Source organism: Glandiceps talaboti, chromosome 16 (assembly GCF_964340395.1).
Source record: "Glandiceps talaboti chromosome 16, keGlaTala1.1, whole genome shotgun sequence".
NCBI lineage: Eukaryota > Metazoa > Hemichordata > Enteropneusta > Spengelidae > Glandiceps > Glandiceps talaboti.
In genome coordinates, this window is record NC_135564.1 from 3430705 (window position 1) to 3448260 (window position 17556).

The 17556-nt window shown below is 34.5% G+C and overlaps 1 protein-coding gene across 1 annotated transcript in view; it reads left to right on the forward strand.

The window, feature by feature from the left end:
• Window positions 1-17556, forward strand: part of LOC144447850 (atrial natriuretic peptide receptor 2-like) — a 52724-nt gene that overhangs the window by 14050 nt on the left and 21118 nt on the right. The window contains exon 2 of the mRNA XM_078137970.1: window positions 12280-12459. Coding sequence (XP_077994096.1) covers window positions 12280-12459 — 180 coding nt within the window. The remainder of the gene's footprint in view (window positions 1-12279; window positions 12460-17556) is intronic.

Below are 17556 nucleotides of genomic sequence, written 5' to 3' on the forward strand. Positions count from 1 at the left end.
CGTTTTTTTTAGACGTGCAATCATTGGATTTATATGTGCCTCATCTCTTATCTGCAGCTGCTTCAAATTCGATTAATCGATTTTCAGGTTAGGAACTTTGCACGTTGTAAAGACGGGCTCAGTATAAATTTTGCCTGAAGCAGTTGTGATGTCTCATTCAACGTCATTGCTGTTTTAAAGTTACTGAATTTGAGTTAATGCTATCTCGTTTCTTTAACAAACTTCCATTTCGATGGTAGAACTTTGAAAGGTTTTGACGATAAGATTGTGATTTATTTTGTCGTACCATTAAAGCTTTACATAAATTGCTAGAACTGACATGTTTTATTGGCTTTTGACATATGCTGAGGCTGGGTTGTCGGATGTTAGAGTAAAAAATTTACATGTTATCGGACTATAAATGACCAGCCATATGTGTCTTTTGCGTTGTCGCAAATATGAAAAGACCTTTAAGTTATAGTGCGGTTTTGAGAATTGACTTTACTACATACTTTTATCCTGTTAGTATTAGAATAATGAAGACCTGTATTTTCTTTTGAAAGCTTCACAATTTATATCATTAGAGCTTCACATTTCCAAGCTCTCATTTCAAGCCTATTGTATATATTTGAGCTAATATCAGATATGCAAATTAGGTGTAAGTTATAAGCAAAATGATTAATTAAAGCAATACGACTTAAATCGTGGTATTATAATTCGTGATATGATTTATAGTAAGGTTTCAATGTAAGTGTATAATATTATGTCACATTTCTAATTTTCATATAATTAACAGATATATAACAATGGAATTTGAAGACACATTGTAAGATATGAACACAACCTAGTTTCAGCAACGACATCATATAATGTTTTATGAAACCTTACAATGTAAATTCTATATCGACAGATAATATGCTTTTACTGCTTCGTATCACAATATACAGAGAATGGTTAGACCGGCTTCATCTTTTTCAGTTTTTTTTAGTTTCTCCACGTACATAATATACATTCAATCAGGTTGAATTGATATTTTATGAAGTCAAACATCAATATGGATTCTTTCCGAACACACTTAAGTGTTCTTTCTGAACAATTACACTTAACCTTTTATGTCAATGGGAAATACGGATGTAATAAGAATTTAAGTAGTGTTTGCCTGTGAGTCAGTTGAACAACTTGAATAGGAATATTCATATTTGATATTTACGCCTAAGGTATCTTACATTACCGACACAGCAGCACGAACATGTTTAACCACAACGTCCTTGTAATGTGGTTCAAAGACATTCAAGGAATGGCTTGCCTCTCGCAGCTATTGGTCTTAAATCTGTACCTTTGATATGAAATGTCTGTATCACGATCGTCACGATGCTAGTTTGGTCATCGTCCTAATAACTATTTCACCTAGGTTAAGAAATATTGACATCATGATACTTCTTGACAACTGGTGTCATGTATAAATTAAGTGAGTTCACCTTGTCCTTGGTTGTTGCAGCAAAATCAATACAGCCCATAGCGGAAAAAAATAATCATTTGATTCTAGAAAGAGTATATATGGGACATACGAACATTGCTGTTCACGGTAAGAAATCCTCACAGGTGGATTGAATCCGTCTTGGATGCTTTTTTTGACCTTTTAACAGCTCTGTATTTATGATATATTGCCTGCAACACGCATCGCTTTATTACAGAGCCAGTTTTAAAGACAGCATATACACTATTACTGCCACACACACACACACACACACACACACACACACATATATATATATATATATATATATATATATATATATATATATATATATATATATATATATATATATATATATATATATATATATATATATATATCTCACAACCTAGTATGTACACCTATATATAATTGGACAACATTGTGAAAAACGCTGTAGTAATATGTACATGATAATATGTTGTAGATATGCACTGACAATATAATCAAAGCCACAGCGTACAAAATCATATCTGACATCATACTAAGGTCTAAAAGAATTTTTGGTTCTGGTTAGTGTTTGAATACCCATTTTATTGATTTAAATATAAATTAGTTTTTGTAGAGGGAGATAGAAATTTAATAAAGTTTTGAACAGACATTCTTGAAAGGCATGACGATATTTCCAAGGAAAGTAAGGAAAACAGTTGCACCTGTCATCACCTCACACAAGACATTGACTTCTCTGACTAGGCATAGCAGAAGAAATTTACATACTGACTTTCTATACAGACTCCCTAAGCTGGTGATTAGTTGATTTTTGAAAAGTATTGTGCTCAAAGCACGTGTCCATTTAGTTTTCTTTTTTTCTTTTTAGTCGCACTTTTGGTGCATATTATTCAAATGTAATTTTGCGCTTCAAATGTTAAGAAATATTGATTCTCTCGGAAGTTATTAAATAAGGAACATCCACGAATACACATCAGATAGAGAGAGAAAGTCGAGGGTAAAATATTGTACAGTGATATCATATTATTATTGAATCTATGGTACATCAAAGGAATTTAAATCTATACAGCTGTAGGGAGTGTGAAGAAAAGAACTTGTTTGCTACTATTCAATAACCGTTCATTTTGTCGTCTGGATGGCTTCAACATTTTTTTTGTATTCGATACATGATCGTTTCTTTGTGGACTTTACGATGAGAAATCTACGAAACTCGACATTCTTTGCTATCGACAGTGTTACGTGATATCATGATTGTGTCTAGGGAATTCGGCGATTGGCTTTCTATAATCATGTATAATCATGATACACACGACACAGAAAAATCCGTTATTTGTAAAGAAGGGATTTCTAAAATCTACTTACAGTATGTACAACTAATTCAAAGAAAGAACTGAGGTTAAAAGAAAGAAAAGGTGAAAGGTGAACTTTAATTCCCATTTTTAAAATGGAGAAATCACCGTAGTGTTAAAATACAAGCTGTATTGAGACGTGTTGAAAACACAGATAATGCACATTGAAAGTGTAAGGACCACCGGACAGGTGGACAGTTTCTGTTGACGTAACAACATTACATAGTCAATTCGAATTATTGAACAAATAGCTATCGTAATACATACTTGTCACCCCACGAGACACGTTTTTCTTTGCAAATTCCAAATATTACATATAGAGGTATTCATTACATCATTACAGGGTAGCTAGAGCAATTCCTAAAAGTATTTTTTTTCAGGATCTCGCACGAAAAGAGAGTAAAACACTTCATACAATAAATTAAATATAGACCCTTTTTACATTAGATCGTTATTCACAACCTTGAATTTCACCCGTTCGCAAGATGCAAAATGTGTTTATCTCTTTCACCGTGATATGGTATTCAGCCCCATGATGGCAATTTTAACGTCGAATTCTGTATTAATTCGAACACAGCCGTATGTTAAGTACATTTTATGACTAAATGTGAAATATTGTCACTTAAATAGGCGTACCACAATTGCTTTCTCTATTTCTGTATTCACGGTATATGCCACATTATGATATTATTCAAATCACAAAAGGCACACACGTAGCTGAACAAAGCGCACCCACATCGCCCTTCAATATCTATGCATTTTAAATTTGTTAACATTTCTATATGGTAGAATAATGTGACCATGAATGCAATAGTTAGAGCCTGATTCAGAATGTAAATCAATCTTTGCATGCTTGAATATTAATAGCTCATAGTGTGTAATAATATGTTTTTTTACCAACACAATGTCCCGTGATGGATCTTGATACTTTGTTTATTACTAACATTCAGTTTGGTATTTGTTATTACTCCATAGAAATCATGTGCACTCATTCGTCACTGTCTTAAAGAAGACCAGTTAAAAAAAGTATGTTGTAATATAGCTTCAAAAAGATAATGATGCATGATGGAGACTCCTTGAAGATGTCTTGAGCAGACGTATTATATTGTCATTCAAGAGCAAATTATCACTAAACTGTGTTTTAAGAAACTCTACTCTTCAGTGTGTATTCTTTCGTTGTATTGTTCTAGGCAGTGGTATCAAAACATGATTCCATGAAAGCATCGAAAGAAAAAGTTTGGCATACAATGTTCCTCACAAATTACACCCTTTTGTCATTCTGAAATCAATAAAGGTAGATCATTATACCTACAACAGATGGAACATAGTGAATCGTGTTCCTCTACAATTAAGAACAATGTCAGTGGCGTTTTTTAAACATGCTCACACACTCCACTAATTTAAACTGGCGTTTCCCAAAACTTGGTGATATATACAAATAAACTCGTTTTAGAATTTAATCTCCCTGTATATTGTCATCAAATGATGAGATTCTCAGTTGCACCACTTCACTTCAGGTGCAAATGGTTAAAATAGTCATCAGCACATATTTGTAAAGTCACCCATCAGCCATGCTTGACTGGGTATAAAAAGAAGGAATAAAAGTATTACGAAACCGCGTATCTCAAAATGCTCGAAACCTTCGCGTTTTGCTGTTAAACTGTAAGAGAATTCATGGCCAAGCAAAAGAACAAGGATAGAAAGATCAATAAGTGAATTGCAAATGTATGGAGAAAATACCACTTTAGACATTCAACGCGATTGCATCCGTTCATATAATTCACATGCAACAAATACATCCACAGATCACTAAATCTTAAGCTCCTTGAGGTAAATCATTGAATTATTTCATCCGGGATAAAATGCCAAGGGGTCATTTCAATTTCAACAAATTGAATTGGAAATTATATATGATAAACCAGTTTTTACAAAAAATAAGTTTGACCCCTTCCACCATGGCCACGTGCTCAACGACATCAGGTCACATGATTTTATATACACGCATAAGACTTTGGGTCGTAAAGTTTAGGCTGTACAATTAAAGCACACCCTTCAAATTCGAAGGAAATTGGAAAACTGTCGTACATCCCTGGAGTCGCCAGTTCACTTCTTTTAATCAGATAAGTTTTCGCTTTCTGGGGATTTAACATGACTGTTGTAATTAGTTGATTCGTACCTTGTCATACATGTAATTATTCATCGGCTGAAAGGGGTATGTTCACCCGACTGATTACAATCGTTATTTTCATCCGCTCCAGATGACGATTTCACGATCTGATAACCGGAACATTTACTGCAATGAATTGACGCAAACGTTGCCGCTCATGTCCACTACTGAATAACCATTCATCAAGCAGTACTATAAGTACGTCTAAAATCTTTTGGCTTGGGACCTTTTTTTAAACATGACTTGAAAACTTAAAAAAAAAACCATGACGTTCCAGGATTTCTTTTATTCGTTTCGTGTCTCAGCTGCTATTGGACTGAATGGCAAAGATATTGAAGATTAAGTTAAAAGATAAATGAATACAGCATTAAAAACATCTGCTTTTTTCTACTTAACATGAAAAGTTACCAACACTACATTGTTAGCAGGCGTTTATTTGAATTTCACGAATTTGCTCTTACAAATATTGACAAAGTACAAGAGTTGTTTAAGATATTCCGTTAAAGATACGCTCAGTTTGATAGCACCCAAATTGAATTTAGGAGTATCAAAACTTTGTACTTGGTTTTGATGACGTGTGCATGTTATATCAGGGGAGAAAGTTTATATGAAAACATCAAATATGACTGAATCACTAATTTGACATTTTTTGACCTGTATGTTGATTTTTTGACGTGAATATCATAAACAAAAGATGACAAGTCTAATATTTCAACTCATTTGATCTCTATAAATGATGATTATTTTATCACCAGCTGGAAATATTTCCTTTTCCAATTTTTTCATCAATACTCAATTAACTTCGGCAGTGAACTGAATGTTTTCGCCAGGTGTTAAGACCTCACGTTGTTATTGACAAGAACTTTGAATTGAGAACCTGATCGTGTGCATACGAAAACTGCAACCCCCGTCCGATTCATGGTAGGCTTCGCCATCCGGATACTAATTACATCAATACACTTTTGTGTACACCACTCGTCTCCTTAGACGCTAGTCGTACCCATCAATGTCTACTTGATGTCCCCTGGTTCGTCAATATTCTGCTACTATTGATTCAGGGTCTCAGGTTCTAGTCAACATCCACGTGACGTCATTGACACCTGGAGAACATTGAATAACTGAAGAAGTCAGTCGAGTCTGGACGAAATGTTGGACAAAGTGATATCTCCTGTTTGTGAAAAAACAACATTTACCACTTCAGATATATAATTTTATGGTAATTTTCACAAATATAGGTAAAGGATCCGAGTGACTATTTTGATATATAGTTTTGCAGAGTTATGATCGATAACATGTTGCAGAAAAATTCATAAATTTTTGATATATTTTAATTATGTCACCGATGTCAGTATAAGAATTCACCAATTTTAAATTCATATATTCGAAATGAAATAATATCCACTGTCCAGAATTCGAACAATAACGTCGATTAAATATTGTTAAAGAACTGAAACGAACAGACAAATAACCATAGACGTTAGAGACGCGCTGAAGTTTTTTTATGGTTTTTTGAGAACACTTTAAACTCTTTGTGTAGAGTTCGAAATGGGAAGAGAACAGCCGCGAGAAAATTTGTCTTATCCATTAGACATTACATATCCGCCCCTTGATGGGCCTGTTGCTCTAACCTTTTAATGTCATCCCCCACTGTTACCTTTCAATTCCCATTTTATCACTTGAAGCTTCAAAGCACAGACATCACTCAACGACCAAGTGTCTTGCAGACAATATGAATTTTACCTGCCGAGTTTTTACAATACCATTGTTGCCACAGCTTCTTAAGTCATGACTAAATCAAGTTATATGTCTAAGCTTGTTGCATGAATAATTCTCACAGATATAACCTAAAGAAATGTATAATACATCTTTATGGACCGACTTTAACATTGCATCGACAAATGTATAAGCATTGCTCTGGGTGTAAGAACATGCTATATAACCAGGCAACCATCGCGGCTTAACTTGTGAGGAAGACAAATTTTTCGTACCTGCCATCGTATGGATTTCAGATCTGCAATCTTCGAATTTAATATTTGCAACATGTGACAAATGAAGCATGTCTGGTTTAATCAAAGAGTGAGTTACAACACAGTGTCGATCGATGTCTCTAAATGCATTAGACTATGGTAAATCAATTTATTAACAACTAAGGTGAAACCTGTAAGATTTATATATACGAATTGTAACGTCCCTTCTATATTAATCTTTTTATATCCACGCTTTCTGAATCTTAAGGTCATTTAATCCTTTTATCCGTGTAGAGTAGTCGTGTGATACTTCCATCGTGAGCAAGCTATCGATTCTAATGTACTATATACATTTAACTGGCGTAAGTTTGATTATTCTGCCCACTACAAGACAATATTAGTAACTAATTCCTGCCATCTTAAAGGTGACAAAGACTTTCTATTCATGTGAATTGTCTAGCTGTCCATTGTGAATACATTCACCATTAAATTGATGTATTATAGCATGGCTGCTTTACATGGTGTGTATTCAAAGCTACACGACACGACTTTGTATCTTTCTTAGAGCTATCAGACTAAATTATGCTGTAAATAATCAACACTATACAGAAGGAAAGCTTGATTTCATCAGATAAGCATTAAGTTTTGACACTGCTTTCCAGATAACAAACGATGCAGCTTTTGTTCTGTCACTGCGTGATGGACTCCCACTTTTAAGTCTTAGATAATTCATTGCGCGTGGCGAAGGTTGTGGATAATTTTCTTACAGTGACTCAAAGTTAGGTAAATGGTGCAGTCACTCGGGTTGTACAATCTTTTAAAGTTGTATTAGCTACAACTGGAACGTCTTTTGGAATTGTTTTGGTAGGTACAGTAACTTACTCGTAACTCGTAATGAACCTTTATTGTTTCGCTTTTGGCGCCGTTTGCATTGAACTCCGAAGAACTTCAAGTTTGTTGATCGTGGTTTAAACCTTGGAAAAGAGTAACAAGAAAGAACATTCAAGTGTCCATAGTAGTAGTAACCGATTTGCTATACTTTAAAATCATTGCTGAGGGTAAAATGTGCATTTGATAGATCCTCTGCCCGTTACCATTGTGACAAGTGTTTGCCAAATGAATCACAGAGTTGCAAATTATATTGGCTCTAGCTGGAGTTGGTATTTTATCAGTTTTGTTAACCCCTTCGACATATTTAAGTTCTTGGAATCACCACCTATCAATGTCCCACAATGTTACAGGGTGCTCACAGAAAAGTAATCGGAGCAGTAACTTATTTCTGTTTACATACAGCCATCAAGCTAATGTAAATAGCACCACCAACGATAGGTTAAGAGATCATTCAGCTAATCAGAAGGATAGAACTGTTCCAATTAACGTTGGTTTATTTCCCAACGTGTAAAACGAAGATATTTTGCAAAAGGTTACAGCTAACATGGCTTCAAGTTCAATATATTTAGCAATCCTAAAGTATTCATGTGAGTTCAAATTCTTAAATACTGTTCCTCGACAAGAATACTGAAAATTGTTAATGACCCTAAATGATGTAATCAAGTTCACCATCTTCATTTTACTGGCATTTCCTCCACCTAATTATATACTGCTTATCACAAAACATAATCATTCAACATGGAATGTTTACTTACTTACTAGTATGCCCATGGGTTTCTATGTAATTAATTTTGTATGTACCTCCTCCAATGGAAGTTGAATGAAAGTTATGTTCTCAGCCCTGTCTGCTTTTTACGATATCTAAAAAAACTACAGATAGATTTATATTGAGCGTTGTGGAAAGACAGCCTGTGAGACAAAGACCAATTGATTACATTTTGGTGAGGGTTTGATCAATTTCACTGAAGATGGTATTAAAGCCATTATCACATAAATACGTGCATATCTTCTACTGTGTGACGTCAAACAGGGGTGATTTCAGAGCATATCACCCCTGTTCTACCGAACTATTTTTTCTCCGTACTGTTCGAGTCAATCCTACGCTACGATCAAGTTTATCGTAATAATTACGTGCTTTCAAAACGTAAATGCATACATTACGTTACATATATCCTTGGATGGCATGAGTTTGATACGTAGAAGTCCTTTTATTTTTATTTGATACATTTTATTATATTTAAAAATCACGTAGATTATCGATGTAGCAGCCGGCAAGCTTACTTACGATTTTCCGTCGCTCAGATCTCCGAACTTACACAACCCGAGAAAATATGATTAAAATGACGGCACAAAAGTCGTATTCAGACAAATTCTACTTACGTTTTAAACTAAATTCGATATTACATGTACATCGCAAGGTTATAACCGATAATTTTGGTTGAGAAACCACAGAACCGCGACCGGCCCGACCGATACCATGGTAAGCTTGACCTCGCGACAGGTCACGCGATTATGTAATTTGCATAGCCGTCGGGCTCCAATTTTTAATACGCGATGAAGAATATAGTGCGATGAAAAGATACAGTATTCGTAAAATACGATTTAAAATTTTAGAATAATAAGGGGAAATACTTAGTTATGTGATAAATATATAATTCCATGAAATCAATGTTAGTTTTACGTCATAATGCTCCTCGTATGATTCCGCGAACTACAAATTCTCGCCTACCGGCTCGAATTTGTATTAGTCCGCGGAATCATACTCGGAGCATTATGACGTAAAACTAACATTGATTTCATGGGATTACATATAATAGTAACATGAAAGACGAAAATTTAATAGCTAGTACATAATTTCATAGACATCTTCTATGCGATTATTTTGTACCAAATTGTTACATGAAAGCAACGACTTAATTAGTCTGTTGTTATTCAATAGCATTTTTCGATGAAATCGATGCTTTTTAGTTCATACCTGTAGCTTGATGAAATGGCTTTAATTACATCTTGGTGTATCTTAATTCATGAGAACGTCTGAATGTAGTATAGTACGCTTTTTAATTAATTTAGATTATCAGAAAAGAACATCACAAACCTTTCCATGTAGCATGGAATGTTTACTTATTAGATTTATATCGAACTTTGTGGTAAGACAAGGACCAATTAATTACATTTTGGTAAGGGTTTGATCAGTTTCACTGAAGATGTTATTAAACCCATAGTAAAATGAAAGACGAAAATTCAATAGCTCGTACATAATTTCAGACATTTTCTATGCAATTATTTTGTATCAAATTGTTGCATGTAAGCATCAAGTTCATTAGTCTGTTGGTATCCAATAGCATTTTTCAATGAAATCGATGCTTTTTAGTTCATAAGAATAATTGTAGATGAAATACATGTTTGGTATGGCAAATAAATGTTCATACTGGATCTACTTTTATGTCGAATCTAATTTTCAATTTTGGAAATGCAATTTATCTTAATTTTGCACTTGGTTCTCTATATTTACAATTTCCCCCACAACCACATTTTGACTTCAATTGTCCTTCAAACATGGATCCGGACATCTTCGAATTCCGAGGGACGGGTTTTAGAATTTCCAGATTCTGTTCTCACTATTAAGCGATGCATGTTTCTTTTATCTGTATGAGTCACAGTAAGATACACAATCATACTGTATTGCTATCGTACGTGATAATAGACGTATAGTAAGATTACTACTGACGTATTCATATTGTTGCAAACGCGGAAATATCCTTAAGGCCATTTTCCCCACTCTATTCAAATAACCTAGTTAAGTATTAATTACGGCATTGACCCTCTTTTGTTATTTGCACAGTCCGAACTGCGTGACATGTATTCTCACACTCAGATATAATGGTCGTTTTTATGACGATCATTTGAACACATATTAAGTTAACTTTTATTAATATACTTTCATCGAGTTTATCTAAGCAGCTAAAACATAAATTAGCTGTGTTACAGAACAAACTTTGTGTCACGTGTAGTTCACGTAGAGACAGCAAGTGTCTACATTTGCAGATTAAAGTTCGCAACACTAGGGTTTACTTTATGAGATGAATTGAGAAAATTGACATCTGAATAATAATACTGATAATACTACTACTACTACTACTACTACTAATAATACATATGACATGCATACCATTCGGAGTGTAATCACATGTATTAACTCCTGTGAAGCATATATGTAGCCATGATGGTCGATTGGCAACGGATTGCCTATGGTTAGAGTGGCCGGCTTGGAATCTTCAATTCACTTTTTAAAGCCTTGCACCTGCCGTTTGTTTCTGAATCATGACTAAAGAAGTTTGTAAAATTTGTACTACATTTTTGCCCCAGCGAACCCATCTTTATAAGCGAGGACCTGGTAATATAGAGGTTACATTATAAATATTTCAATCCTATGTGCTTACAACAATGGATTGAATGTCCTCCATGGAGTTGAGGAATAATAACGGGACGATTTGCCACTATAGAGCCGTAAAAAGTGTTAGAAAGCGCTATATAAAAGCTAAAATAATCATAATCATCACATGTATTTAAAAGGACAACAGTACAATAATTTACTTCTTGTTAATGAAATGATGTAAAACTTTTAAGTCTTGGCTCAGTTCCAACACTCTCTCAGAGTCTACTTCATTAGAACCATCGAAATATAACATATGCTTGAAAATACGTTTATACATGAATACGTGCTTTGCGTTAACAATGCCAATTTTTGAAGATGTTCGACGTACGGCAATTGAAAAGCAAGCCATATAGAAGAAAGTCCTGTCCGTCAGAAAAGCAGAATCGCAATATTCAGTACGTAGTTACGTTTTTGTTTTGTGCACATGCGGAAATAATGCAGAATATGTTTCAATAAAAGTCTGTGTTATGCCTGGAAGGCACCATTAAGTTTGATAAATAATGTACATGTCTGTTATGAATACATATTAATAATAAAATTAATGTACAGCAAAATGTACAGTAGATAAACTCGCTTGACTGATTGATCTGTGAACTAAAATTCAATCTCTCAATAGTGAGTGCGCGACTGGTTTAGTTAGCTCTTCTGATATCCTTTCGATCCGTTCCTCAATCCATCCATACATCCGTCGATAAGTTACTTCGTTACAACTAAGTTGTTTGTTTGTTTGTTTGTTTGTTTGATTGATTGATTTTATGTAAACTCGATAAATTGTTGAGCCAAAGGCTCTTCTAACACAATTTTAACTTTTCTTGTATTTTACTCAACTCGGCGGGTAAAATACAGCCTTTCTGTGTTGTCACCGCTACTTATAATTCATGTTTATTTCACATGCTATACTAGGTGCATATGGTCCTAAACAAAAGTGTATTCACTATTTATATAACAGCTACACTTTGTGCATATTGTCAAAATGTTTTGGTTTTGTGATCACTAATAGTATGTATCTATTTTGTATTTGACAGTTTTTATACTGTGTGCATATGGCCGGGATGTGCGTCAGATTCTCCTGAGTGCGTCGGAATTGGGAATGACGAATGGTGACTATTCGTTTCTGACCATGCAGGTGTCATTAAATGCAAGACATGCTGCAAATGTTGGAGTTGATGATGCTAATGACGATGAGGCTGTTTATGCCTTTGAGGGTGAGTAAAGCCTTTAAGTTCAAAACAAATGGACACTTAGATTCTTATGAACAATGTAGGCTCTATAATTATGTAGATATGGAGAAGGTATAAATTTCAACAGATGAATTACCATAATATAGTGATTGATACTGATTAAATTATTAAATACTCTATCCATTAAACATAAAGGACACGACTGAGTTCATACAAATTATGTTTTGCTGCATAGGAATAGGTACCTGTGGTATTCTACTTACTGGAACATACTTAAACATCACTTGCTACTGACACAACTCAAATTTGATACTCGGGCAAACTGCACGAGGCCTAAAAAAATCGTGTGGTTCCGATTACCTTCAATTAAAAAAAGTGCGAGACTTCACAATTTTCTCGATTTTATTATTTTTTCTCGAATATCTAAAAAAAAGGTTTAGGATCGGCACTAAAAAAGCTAGGTTGCGTCGGGTACCCGGAACCAAACCTGAACGATTCGATAACATAACTTATGTCCATGTTCTAAAACATTCATATCCCCTATTTTTACATCAATTGTGCTAACAATGCTTAATGCCGATAATAATGCCTTTGTTTTCATACATCGACATTGTCATTATGTTGCTAAGTATTTACATATGACTATAACAAAATAACCCAGCATGTGTCATTTAGAGACATGTTCTTTGCTTAGCTGTAGATTACTACTTCCCCCGCGAAAATATGGCCAAAATATGAATTCATACAAATGATGTCAGTGCGTTCCTTTAGATCCCTTCTTAGAATGCCATGCAAAAGATTTTGCTATCGAACTATAAATGTTCGCATCAACTGACATCTAATATATTCAGCATAATTTCTATCAACATCTCAGTAAATCCACACTAAGATTGTTATGGACGAGAAACTGCAAAGTGTATTGATAAATTCATGTAATGTCAATTAATGTCTCCTTTAGTACTGTCTTTCATTCCGTAATTCATTTGAAAAGTACCTCGCTTAAAAAGTGAAGAGATTACAGTTGGAAATTCAATTTCCTTAAGCATAACACTTCCTCTCTAAATGTAACGTGCATGATTGCAATCCAGTAATTCAGATGTTTTAAAGAACAGTAGTGGCCTATAAAATGTCGTGCTTTGCGAAGTATCCAATCTTGGTCACACTTGGTGGTGCCAGGAAAATGCTTTCACCTTAATTGAAATGTATAATTGTATCATGATTACAATATTTGCGACTCCTCAGTGAGACTCAAGATTGAGCTAAACAAGTCAAGAACCTTCCAGACAGCTCTTTGAACAAACAGCTATATACTGATATATTGACAGATAAATGGATTAGCAGATATAAATGCCACAGCGATTATGCAGAAGCTCTTCTCTTTTGACAAATTCTAACATAATTTACAATAACAAAGTGATGTTCATATCCTTAATCTATTCTGTACTTTACTTTACTTTAGATACATTTTGAACACGAATACACTGATTCGAATCCATCATCCTCAACACGGATTTGTTCTTCCCCTTTCTTACTTCCTTGCAATTTTTATTTGATAAGACATTTCCTAAAGCGACGAAATCGAGTGAAAACATTAATTTTACATCCAGGATAAGGCCTAATAAAATAAATTGTTTGGTTTCACGCCGACCCAAAACCTATTACGTATTCGAGAAAAAAATAATAAACTGCGAAAATTGTGAAGTCTCGCAAGAAATAGTGGATGCGGAAACTGACATCAACTTAATAAGACAATATAAAACTACTCTTTCAATCTGTAATGGCGGTACGTCTGAGAAGAAACTTATAACACAGAGACCATATAGAAAAGAACGGAAAACATAACTACCTGGACTAGACACTCACATATGAAAAAACTCCAATTCTAAGTACCCCAGCTATTCTAAAATTGAGCGTAATCAGAACCATACACTTTTTTTATTAGGCCTAACGTTGATTAGAATGCCATTTTCTGCAGGAAACTCTATATTAAACGAAGCGTGATTTATGTTTCAAGCAGTCCATGTATGATGTTTTATGAAGTGTCTATCAGTTTCTCTGACAGAAATACTGTTTCGTACGTATGCTAGTTAGTGTAAATGATCATCCACATATCCTGGAGAGTAAACGTTTGCGAAATACTTTAATCTTATCAGGTTTCGAATTTTCATTTCAGTGGATTTACGTTCGTTGTCACAATATATATGTTCCACTGATATTGGACACCATGAATACTGTAAGCTAGGGTATGAATACTGTAAGCTTGATTTTAGAAATGCAATGTTACAAAAGACAAATTTGTCAGAAGCGTATGGATTAGAATTCAAGTCTAGAGTAAAGGTCAACAAATCTACTTGCCTACAGTGGCATATTGACAGTGTCATTGAGACAACAACATATTACTTTATAACATAAGGAAAGGATGTATGACAAAATCATCTGTCTCGTACTGCATCAGTTTTAAAATAGTAATGCAAGAGAAAATAAAAGGGTAACACTGGGAAATTAGTTTACAGTGTAAACTGTACATGCATAATAAGGTAAAAGAAATAAGATCTCAAGCCCCAGGCATATGACCATGATTGCATAGAAACTTTAGTGGCTAGTTCGATACACTCATAAATAGCTTGCTACTTGTACGTGACATAAAACTCAGTTACCATCAATATAACCAGGAAGGTACGTGTCAACGACGTGGAAAGTTGCCTTGGAGGATTCAATTGAAGAATTACATCCATTATTATTCAGTTTACCAAGGTCCACTGTGAATAGTGTTGGCAATAAGCATGTTATTACAGCTTTGGGAGTTTTCAAATACCTATCATTGATGGTAATGAATTTCCTAACTACAGCTAAAGATTAAAATGTAATTGCTCCAACCTTTTCAATTACTCAGCATGGTGTTATGGTAACGGCTTCTGACGTATGCTATACTGTAGAGAACTAACTTAAATAACAAAATATGAATATATTTCTAGAAATAAATGAATTAACAATGGCATATCGCACATTGAATAGGAGAAACCAGCAACAACACAATGGTTGTATGAGAGAGTGAAAATTATAAATTATATACCACAATCTAGATACCCTTCAAACACAATCAACACATGTAAAATACTAATATTTTAGATAAAAATAAGTTTGTATTATCATTGAATAATACCTTTCATATATTTGCGATCGATCAAGAGACCCTTTACAAAACGCCTACTTCTGCAATGATATTATATAGTTGAAAAATAACCCATGAGAGATTATATTGCCATGTTGTTTTGGCATCTTTCATATATCACGTATCATTCTTTGAAAGGTTAGGTAATAATTATAACAAAGGAGATTACTAAGGCGCCTAATCTCTGCAAGCAGAGCTCGAGCTCGAGGAAGAAGTGGATAGATTTACTGTGTGGTAAGGGGAAAAGTGGATTCACAGACACTGGATACTAGGCAATTGCAAAAGGCTGAGACTAATGTTTAAACAGATAGGTCTTGAGAGAGCGACGGAAGGATGTAAGAGACTTAGGATGGCGGAGATCGAAGGGAAGACTGTTCCATGATGTACGGCCTAAAGATCTCTTACAGATTCGAAGGTCTTTGTATATGCCCTTGGAACACCATGAAGACGAGAACCGGAGGAGGAGCAGAGTTGTTTTTATGGAGTATATGAAGAAGCTCATTAAGTTATTGCGGTCCAGAACCCACAGCTGAGTTGAAGTAGACAGATGGAACTTTGTAATGAATACAATAACTAATGGTAATTTACTGTATCATAGACGTAGGCAATTCCTGGGCAATTCTTGAAATATAGCACTTTCGATTGTATTTTTAATACTTGCCTCAATAATGGTATAGGGTAAAATGGAATGTTATCTGAATGGCTTCTATTCTCTTCAAGTACACACCGACAGTACAATGAGAAATCCTAAGCACATCTATAATATTAACTGTTTCTTCGTCCTTTTTGATTAAATTACTACCCTGTTCCTAAGAATGATCTCGTACAGGTTGACTCTGTCAAACAATGTAGGTTCTGCCAGTCACTCAGTCATTAAATATTATTACACCCGTAAGGATGCGACCCTCTTTGGATCAGGCAAATATTATCTGGTTACTAAGGTATGCCAAATAAAAAAAAAGGAAATGAAGAAATAATTAAAGATCAATAAACATCATAAAAAATCGGTCCATTTTTTGTCCGAAGTACTCAGTTTAATCTGAGCTTACCATAAAGGTCAAAGACAAATGTATCTAAAATGAAACTGCTACAATGAATGAGTCACTTAAATATTCGGGGATATCCATTACATGGTATATGTATATCAATCTCGATGCCTCAAATGTGGTGTACTAGACGGTGTCGACAATGGTACTTTATTAACAACAAATATATAATAAGGCAGGGAAATCGGTGAACTTATACACTACTGATTTGAAGCAGGAAATTACGACACTGCTTTAATGAACCATAGACCTCCACTGTCTATGAATGAACACTCCTGCTAAGGCAATTAACAACGTCTGTAAGCAACAAACCTACAATGGGAATTTTGACCCATTTCATACATTCTAAGGTTGTACATTTAAAGGATAATCTGTCCTCACTTATGTAATAGAAATGGATTTAAATTCCAGATCTTTCCAAAATATTTGAAACAGAAAATCCGATATTAGTACAATCGTTTTTATAATATCAAGGTCGCCAACATGTCTATCCCCTTATACAAGTTTATGATATGTGCGATGTTTTGCGAGATATCATTTAATGTTACGTTTCTTGGACGACGCCAGTTTGAATGCCTATCTTCGGATTTTCGGTAAGTTTCGGAAACAATCGGAAGCCAATGCCTTCGGAAGCCAAATTCCCCAACATGACGCAATCTACAAGAAACATTTGATAACTGTAACCGTATAAATGATCATCCTCAAAAGAACGTATGACTCAAATTTCTCCATGTATTGAAATAGTTTTATAACGTAAAATTAATTTAACTCATTCTCATTGGCACATTTTCCAGAACAGCTACAGTGTGACTCATGAGTTTTATTGTCCTGAGGCGATGTAAAATTGTCTTGTACTCACGAAATGATAAATTCAGAAATCATGGATTCGAAGACATTGACTGG